The sequence below is a fragment of the Megalobrama amblycephala genome, linkage group LG14 (assembly GCF_018812025.1).
Source record: "Megalobrama amblycephala isolate DHTTF-2021 linkage group LG14, ASM1881202v1, whole genome shotgun sequence".
NCBI lineage: Eukaryota > Metazoa > Chordata > Actinopteri > Cypriniformes > Xenocyprididae > Megalobrama > Megalobrama amblycephala.
In genome coordinates this window covers 31,584,425-31,594,367 of record NC_063057.1, presented here as the reverse complement: position 1 = coordinate 31,594,367, position 9,943 = coordinate 31,584,425, and the positions used below count along the sequence as shown (strand labels likewise).

The 9,943-nt window shown below is 37.4% G+C and overlaps 1 protein-coding gene across 1 annotated transcript in view; it reads right to left on the bottom strand.

The window, feature by feature from the left end:
• Positions 1 to 5,115: 5,115 nt before the first annotated feature.
• The window catches only part of LOC125245063 (tripartite motif-containing protein 16-like), a 40,470-nt gene continuing 35,642 nt past the window's right edge, over positions 5,116 to 9,943 (bottom strand). The window contains exons 10-12 of the mRNA XM_048155507.1: positions 9,081 to 9,240; positions 8,880 to 8,927; positions 5,116 to 7,253 (exon numbers count right to left, since the gene is read on the bottom strand). Of these exons, the coding sequence (XP_048011464.1) occupies positions 6,733 to 7,253; positions 8,880 to 8,927; positions 9,081 to 9,240 (729 nt within the window). The 3' untranslated portion in view covers positions 5,116 to 6,732. The remainder of the gene's footprint in view (positions 7,254 to 8,879; positions 8,928 to 9,080; positions 9,241 to 9,943) is intronic.

Sequence of the window (9,943 nt, the reverse complement as noted above, 5' to 3'; positions counted from 1 at the left end):
CTGCTCAAGTTAGCTGTGTAGCATAAGTTACCATAGCAATGAAACCTGATAAAAAACAATTCAACTTCATGAAAAAAATTGTTTGCTCAAACTAATCTTGAACTTACCCGAGTAGAAACTGAAACCAGCTTTGTGCAACAGGCCACTGGTGTCTGGTTAAAAGGCATATGAAGACTGTTAAGAAAGGAATTGACTCTTTTTCAAGGTTTGACTCTTATAGTTGAAAAAGACAAATAAACCCTTTAGAACCTTAATATTCTAAATATAACCACTTGAAAAATGTATAAACATGTTATCTAAAATCACATTAGTAGCATGTTGTCAGAGTTGTTGCAGCAAGGAAGTAGGCAGGATCTAAATGCAGCAGTACTTTTATTGTAACTAAACAGAAACTCAGGTAACAAGAACATAACAACAAACTTTACGCAATGGAGAACTGAACAGAGGTGCGTTTCCCAAAGCCAACCATCATCGCAAATTCCGTCGTTACCAATAGAATTCGATGGAACTTGCGACCATAGTTGGCTAACAATGCTTTTGGGAAACGCATCCCAGGAACAGAAGGAAACACAGGGTTTAAATACACAGAAGGACTAATGAGACTAATTAACAGGACATGGCTGAACTCAAACACTAATCAAATCAGAAACCATAGTAACAAAAAAGGGGCGGCAAACTAAGAACAAAGGGGAAAATGTGACTCTAAACATGGACTAAACAGAACAAAACACAACTCAAACCGTAACACATGTTTGGTATCTAACATGTTTCTTATTTGTAAATTTACAAATTTACATTATATTTTGCTAACTCTGTGACACATTATTATTATTATTATTATTATTTAAGAATCTTGAAGGTTCTTTTCTTAAACACCCATTGTAATTACATACGCGAATGCCCTGCTAGAACATAAAGGACCGTAAAGTTTCCCTCCAAAGGAACAACTTCTGGTTAGCTCACACACCTCCAGAGGGTGTAACATCACTGATCACTGATCACAATATCATGAGCGGATTCTGAGAAATGCTGATGTAAAGATGATGCTGAGCTACAAGTCTTCTAAGGACCGTTAAGTTTGTGCCAGGCTTCGGGCTTGTCTTGATCCTCTGGCTCCAACTGGTTCTCTCTCATCAAGACAACACTGCTACATCCAAGTTAATTCTATATCCAAATAGTTATAATTAATTATCCATATTTCCCTTGAGCTAAATTTTCTACAGTGCTCTGATGTTGTTGGTGACAGGGGTGGTTCCAAAGATTTAGCATTCGGTGGGATGGGCATCGGCATTGCGGAAAACAGAGTAAAGGGAGATTTAGCTTGGGGGAGAGTGTTAGGAGGAATAAAGGCCAAGGCCAAGGCTGCTTGCGCAGGGAGGGATGAAGAGAGTGGAAAAATAGGGAAAGCTGGAGGGAAAAATAGGGCAAAATACAAATATATATAAATATATATTTTCCCTGCACAAAGTTCTCCTTTGGAACAGTGCTGATATAACTATATTAGAAATAAGTCTCTTTTCATTCTTAGATAGTTTAACAATATCTTTAATTGCATTCTTTATGTTTTTGATGATTTTGTTAACATTCTAATTCATAACTTTTCAGTCCCATCAAAGGAATATAATACCTTGATAAAAGCTATCCCAGTAGGTTGTAACCCAATTAATTAAAAATCACCTTAAGTTCAGTAAAGGTCGACAGTCAGTGGCGTAACTTTGTTTTAAGAAGTGGGTGGGTCAGGACTGTGTGTGTGTGTGTGTACTAAATGTACAATAGCCTAATAAATGCACAATTTATTGACTGGAATTCATGTTTAATATTTCATACTTACATCTACTATAATACAATACACTGATAATCTAAAGTTTTTACATTAGTGAATAAATATATAGATCCACGTGAAGTTAGTCCTAATGGGCTAGTGGTTAAAATTCAAATGTGCACATCTAACCTCCCTACCACACAGTGCAGGAGATTAGTTGTCATTGGATCTTTTCCCAAATCATCCATAGCTTTCATTTTTGTCTAATTTTTATTTGTTGACGAAAATGTCAAAAGATTTTCGTCATAGTTTTAGTCATTAAAAACAGTTTTTTATTTAGTCATCGTCTCATTTTCATCTGTGAAAAACAAATGTTGATGAAAACTATGATGAACACTTAATCACAACTTCTACATTCAGCTAGTTCATCACCAATAACTCTTTCCAGGACAGCCAGAAACCTCAGATCAACTGATTGATGATCAGTTAAACTTTGCAGACCACATTGCTGCAGATTTGCCTTGTACAACATTAGGAGGATCAGACCCTTCCTAACAAAGCATGCCATACAACTTCTTGTCCTATCTAGACTGGCTTATTGTATTGCTGTCTTGGCAGACCTTCCAGCATGCCCTGTCATGCCTGTTTCACACATACTCCGTTTGCAGTGCATATTTTTTTCCGTGCCTATGTTAACCCATGTGTTCCGGCAGTGTGTTCCAGTTGTGGTTATTTATGCGGTTATCCAGTTCCAGGTTTGTATTTTTTTGTGTTTCTAAGAAATGTCTTGCGCTGTATGGGCAGAGATGTACAGTAATTGTTAGTTATGTATGTGTCTACCCATGAGAAGGAGGAGGGAAACTGGACTGCCAGTACAGAAAAGTTTGTGCATTTATGTGTGTGTGTGTGTGTGTGTGTTCAAGAACACAAAGAACTGAGGTTCTACCTCAGCCATCTTGGTTGGGTTTACTGGAGTTCAAGGACATGAAGAGGCAGACAGCTTACACCTGCGAGGCCTTGAGAAGGATCTTGGGAAAGTTACAACGTACAGTAGGTGATATACCAAAATGCTTATTACAGCTGCCAAGAGACTGTGGCGTTAAACACAACCCAGTGACGTATTAGTAAGAAAGGCGATCGTTACCATTGAAGAATGTCTTCAAAGACGAAGCACAGGACACAGCAGAGGAGAAAAGTCCGAGAACAAAGAGGCAAGCCTTTATATATAGACTCAGATGAGGGGAATTCCCAAGAAGAAGACATCAAGAGGTCAGATAGTCTATAAAAGGCTGGAACATGAAGAGAACAAGAGGGGCTGCTTCTCCGACACCAGAACCAACACTGAACTGAAGAACTTTTTAATACTTATACTTTATTTAATTACTTGTATAGAATGCTTGTAGAATATATGTAATGCTAGTAGTATTAATGTAATAAATAAATGAACTTATAACTTTATAACTAAATTCGACCTCATGTGGCATTAATTTAAGTCACTGAGCCTGAACAGACCACGGAGAAGTCTTGTAAGTATTTTAAAATGCTTATAATCTAGGTCAGATTTGACTTAGAACCTAACCTGAGAATAATAAAGAATAAGGTAAAGGTGTTTAGAGACGCACCATAAAACAAGATATACAACTTGCATGTAGTCAAGAGGAAATGATGTCATCAAACCAATGGACAGTGATTCTAAAGCTGCAGTTGCCTGTATGGGGAAGAAACCATGACTTACAACATGCATTGCTTAACTCATTTAATTCACAAAACACAAGCATTTGGTTTACTTGACAACATTTCTTGCTTTCCCGTTGATTAAAAAGCATGATAAGAAAATCAAACAAGCCTTTAGAACAAGTCTTACGGAGACTGTCAGAAAGAGAGGCTTTGTGAACAGTGGAGTCAGATGCAGAGAAAACCCTACAAAAACCACATGACAACAGCCCAGTCCCAAATGGTCTAACTGTGAAAGAACAGTATGTCAAAATGCAGTTCACTCACTTCTCTGTGCAGATGTGCTCTGGGAATTACTGTGTCCAGCTGAAGAACATGAATGTTGTTGTAGTGCAAAACCTGCTGCTGGAGGAACATGGAGAAACTTTAATTGTGTACAAAACATTTATGAACAAGACAGATCTTTTTGTCAAGACGATCCCCCGTCATCATCACAGCTAGACATTTTCCATCTCTCTGGATTGATGTACTTCTTTTCACCCAAGCCACAAATGTGCTACAGAAGTTTGTTGTACTTCTATGCAACAAGGACTTTACTGGTAAGACATTACTCCATTTGTAGGAACCAAAATGATTCTTTTACTTTTTCCCTTTAAACTGTAAATGAAAACTGTAGAAGAGTTGTTAACTCCTACAATATCTGTAAAAAGGTCTATGTTATAAGATGTTGAAACTGAGTTTGTGAAATATTTTGTGAAAATGAGTAACCAGTTTCACCTTTTTGTTCACAGCTTAATGTTTACTGTGGTGAATTTCCCAAATGAAGAAGACAGTTTCACTGTCAGAAACCTGGTGAAGGAAGGATGTTATTGACCTCCATATAAGAGCCAAGAGAGGATAAAGAAGGCAGTGATGAAAAGACAAACACTGACACATGGAGATACACCCATCTAAATTACTGAAGACAAAAATTGAGTGTTTTAAATGAATATTGAAAAACTAAATGTATAATACGCAAACATAAACCAATGAATTGAAAAACTGTTTTTGTGATGTTTTCAGATACATAAGAAAAGGCCCATGAATGCCTGATTTGAGTCTCATCAAAGAAAGAGACAGTAAGATTTAGTGTTTGAGATAAACTGATTCTGAACACGACATACATTAGAGCCTCTAATCACTTCATGCTCGCTGTCATTCCCAGACGAAATCCTGAATTCGATGAGATTGAGTCTGATGCTCAATATAATCAGTTCCCACCACTGCTGAAGCCCTCCAACCTGTATTGAATATAATAAAGTCTAGCTATCACAACGTTAATAAATTTTATTTGGTCATATCACATTTTCCACATTGACCACTAAGTGGCGCTATAACCATATATTTTTACAGGTAATGGAGTTGACACATCACAGCTCTATACTAGATATTATAGTATTAATATTCAAATATCTACACAAAATACATGTGTATTACAGTGCATGAATTAAAAAAGCAGAGTTCACATTATGTGTCATTTTGGGGTCGATATGACAAAGATATGAGACATTTTAAATCAGATACGATAAACTTATATCACAATATACTGTAGATATTTTGGTTATTTTTTTGTTATTAAAAATAAGAACAAAGAATGAAATTACACACAATAGGACAAATACAACAGAAAAAGAATAAAGTTAAAGTTTTTCAGATACAGTAGGTTTATTAAACATGTAGAAAGAAATGTTGAATTATTGTGTTCATTACAGCACTGAGACCAGCAGCAGGACGATCACATGACAGATAGAAAAAAATTATTCATCAAAACACTACATGATGAATTCAGAGCATGGTATTACCACAGTTCATGTAGAAAAACATGGTTTATCATGTCAGGATACTTTCTAGATCAGGACGAGCAGCATGAATCACTGAACAAAGAAACTCCAACAATTCTGACATTTACAGTAATGATAAGATTCATCTGGACTGATTTCAGAGTTCAGCTCACAGTTTTCCTTCTTTCATTCCTAATATATTTCTGAGTTATCTGGATTGAACTGATGATGATTTGACTTAATCCTTGTTTTTATCTTTTCTCAGAGTTGTCAGAGCATCAGGTCTGTAAATTCAGTTCAGGAGGAGGTTTATTTAAAGTAAACTGGATTAGATTAGAATAATTGTGCTCATACTTTCACTGATCAAGAGTTTACAGTATGTGCAGATGATCTGGATTTACAAAAGAAATTATAAACTGACATTTTATCAATTTATTCAATTAATTTTGTAATAGTTTAAAGCTGCAGTCCACGATTTTTGGCCCTCTAGCGGTTAATAAACAGAACTGCACGCGTCTTGCGGAAGAACATTGTAGCCGGAGCTACTTTTCTCTGTGTATGTCTATGGCGAGTCACTGTGATACTCCGCACAGGTCTGAAATAGTCAGAATATAAACACTTATTATAAGTGTACCATAATGTTTCAGGGTAAGACAAAAACACGGTTTGGAAAATGGATTCATGTTGTACATTCTCATTATATAATTTTTGTACATTTTGAACACAAAAAAGTTGCAGGCAGCAGCTTTAAAGTTTATTTTTAAAAAAATGTTTTAAATGTATACAAAGTGTCGTAAATCTGTTTTGAATTCAGTTGTTTTTCAAATGAAGGTTTCAGAGTCAGTGATATCAGATTGTGTATTTTTATTGTACTTACCCTGAAACTACATTGAACAAGAGTATATTTCCCCAGTATTTTAAACTTTCCTTGAACAGAAGCCCAAACTAAAACAGCTGCACTTTTGCTATAAAAAATTACTGTATAAATGCACTGATATGAACCCCGTCATTTTAAAAAAGCCTTTATGTATTGGTCCACTATTATTACAAAAATCTACACAGTGTATATTCTCGCTGAATTGCTCCCAAACGTAAAATTGTTGCCTAGCATATAATGAATATGTACCCCTTAAAATACTCATTCTAATAAAAATACTCACAGTATAAATAATGTGATAATCTTCGCGGTCGTTTATATTCCCCAAACTTTACATATTTACATATTATTACATGTTGTTATACCTACACATACATACTCTATAGATCCACTATAATTACTAAAGTTACACTGTAAATTCATTTTACTTACGCAGTGCTTTGTGGGCTGTAATCTAAAGCGTTTCATTTATTCTGTTCAGCTGTAGTATTAATGTAATGAAGAGAAAATAAGAGACTCTGTAACATCTCACTGTTATTGATTCATCATGCAGATCAAAGCATTATGGGAAGAATCTCTCTACAGTCTATTCTGATTCATCAACACAGTTTCACTGATGATCCTTTATAAACCCCAAACCCAGGATAGAGCGGTTGAGTGAATGTGGTCTGGACTGTGTGGATGAGGATCATTGTGTTTCCAGAGACGCTGTAGAAGGACAGAGTTCCTGCACTGTGATCCACATACACTCCTATTCTACTGCTGATGGACTCTACAGGGAGTTCAGTCTCAATGTTTTTGTGTCTGAATGAGGAACTGGAGGAAGAGCACCTCAAACTCCAGGACTGATCATTATAACCAAACCAACACTTATTACCCTGTCCCTTCCTGCTGATGCTCTTATATGACACTGATATAAACACATATTTCCCACTCCACTCAATCTCCCAGTAACAGCGTCCACACACACTCTCTCTACACAACACCTGACACACATCAAATCTGTCTGGATGATCAAGATATGACTGCTTTGTGTTAGTGTAAGTAATCACTCTGCTCCTCTCAGACAGACAGAGGTATTTATTCACTGTGTTCAGATCCAGAGTGAACTGATGGCAATCTGATGGAGATAAAACACATCACAATCAGGAATTATGAATCTGTCTGATCTTTCAGTTGTTCAAAAAGTTTAATCAGGATCAGATTAACGTGTAGCGTTCACCCAAGAAACTTTGCATTCGCTCGGAAAAAACTTTTTACTGGTTCATCTCCAATGTAGTTTACAAACAGTGATTTAAAAAACCCACTTTGAATCAAATATAATATTTTTGCTTGATATTTACATCTGTTTGGGGATTATTTTATGGCACCAAAATCTCTTTTTTTACTTTACAGTAGGCTACCAAATGGCTAAATATGTAGCCTAATGTCTGTTTCTAATTTATTACTTTAACAGTTAAAATAATCAAGACCATAATAAAACAAATATGTGTATGTATATTACATGATAAAAATGTTTTATTTTTGACCAGTTTTAAAGTTTATTACATTTTTGTTCCTGAAATTCACCCTTCTGCTGGGATCAGTATAATCCAGATTTTTTTATCAAAGGTATCCCTATCATACAAAAAAGTTTTAAACAACACAAACTGATGATTTTATCCAGATCAAAACCAAGATTGGATTTTGTGATCTAATCTGATTTCAGAAATCCGATTAGATTTCTTTTGAACAACCGGCCCCTGATGTATCTGAACTCTTCATGTTATGACGAAAATGTACCCCTGGGCACGTTTTCGCGAGTCGCGAAATACGTACCGGTGAGTACATATCGCTGCAGTTTCGCTCTGAAATGTCCACTGAGCAGCGCCAAAAGCGTGTTTTTTTTTTGTTTTTGTTTTTTTTTGGCCGGAGCAGATAAAAGGGTGAATGCGGTACTTTTTTTTATGACCTTGCTTTTTTTTAGGACGAATCGCCGCGGTTCTCGATTTGACGTTTGCGCTCCGTTGCATTTTAAAATAACTTCCCACCGATGCTACGACGCCTAAACCTACCCACCCGATAGCGTTAACAAAAGCAAACGCGCCATAAGAAGCGTCCGTTTTTCAGCTCGTTTAGATCTCTCTTTGAGCTCTCGCTTTTTTTCTTTTTCTTTTTTATGCCGTCAGTCGCCTTTCACGGGATTCGTACCCGGGCAGGGGGAGTCGACTCCTCGCCGTAAGTCCAACTCCGTATCGGCCGAGCTACCGAGCAAGCTTGGTCACGGTCAAAAAAAGCGAAACGCGTAGAGCCGGAAAGTCCAAAGTACGTTCGTTTACAAATCGGGCACTCCGGTCGGATGCGTTTGGAAGCCGTGATGTGATATCGCGCGAGGAAAAGCCAAAACGAGTCTTTACGAATCCATAATCCGACCCCGGCCGTCGTCCAAACCGTGCGTGAAAACGAGCAAAAGCGCTCATCGACGTTTTACCGGCCTCTAGCGTTCGTTTCTGTCGGAAACTGCAGCCGGACGTACGCGCCGGTACGTAATTTTGTGTCTCGCGAAAACGTGCCCACTGGTACGTCTCTCCCATGAGACCAGGTTGATATATCATCAGTGTCTCAGTACAGTTTACCAGATATCCTGTACAAATCATCATTTACATGATCAACTATAAAACTCTTCTGTCATGTTTTCTTTCTCCTTCTACAGGAAGAACATGAACACACTCAGTGAGTTTTTCTGTTTGTTTTCTTAGTGACTTACATTGTAGGAAGTCGTTCCTGGTCCTGGGAACAATCTTGGTGAAAGTGGCTGTGGAAATCAACAGACATGAAGAGTGTGATTATCATGTCAAGAGAAAATGATCCCTGCATCCGTTCCTAAGATATTTCTAATATGATCTTCTACATGATATGAGATGATGGAGGATCATTTCTGAGAGCAGATGAATCTCCAGGACTTTACCTCTGTCAGAGATCTTCTTGAGCTGCTCTTTGCAGAAATCCTCCAGTTTGTCTCTCAGCTGACGGACCGATTCTCTCACGACATCAAAAGAGGAGAGAAAACTGAAGGGATCGTCATTTACATCTGTAGATTCAGGAGAAGCTGAGAGAGACTGGAAACTCTACAGAAAACAGAAATCAAAGCTCATCACCTCCACACTTCAGACAATAACCTGCACTACTGTCAGATTTGAGCATTGATTTTGTTGATCTTTAGTAACTCTCCTCAATCCAGCACTTTCACAGCATCAGATTCATTCTTATCATTTTCATTATAGGACATTAAAGCAACGAATTGTAGCATATGTCACACACTATATGTGAACTGTTTAGTAAATAATTTTGTTTGGATAATAAATTTGCTAAGAATGTAAAGGTTGAGTAGATTTCATCAGGAAACGCAGTTCAAAGGCAACGAGTAGATTGAGAATTATTTATAACTTTTGAGCAGTTAAGGCGCGCGTACACGGTGCGATTTTTGAGCTCGCAGGCATTTTATTTTCAATCACGTGGAAATCGTTGATGCTCGTATTCATGTGCAATGAATTACGAGCCGAGCAGAGTAGGCTACCTTACGAGCACTTCCCGACCTCTCGATCATTTTTAAACATGTCGAAAAATTTCAGGAGCTATCGGTTTGAATTTGTGACGTGTGCGGTTGAACGAGCCGATTCTTCGATCTATCTGAAGTTGACCAATCAGGAGCTAGGAAGACCACAGAAGAAGAAAAATGAGGATGACAGCACCACAGCGAATTTGGACCACTGAAAAGGAGGATAAACTCGAAGGGAACAGCGAGCGCTGTATGATGTGTCAAGCAGTGTG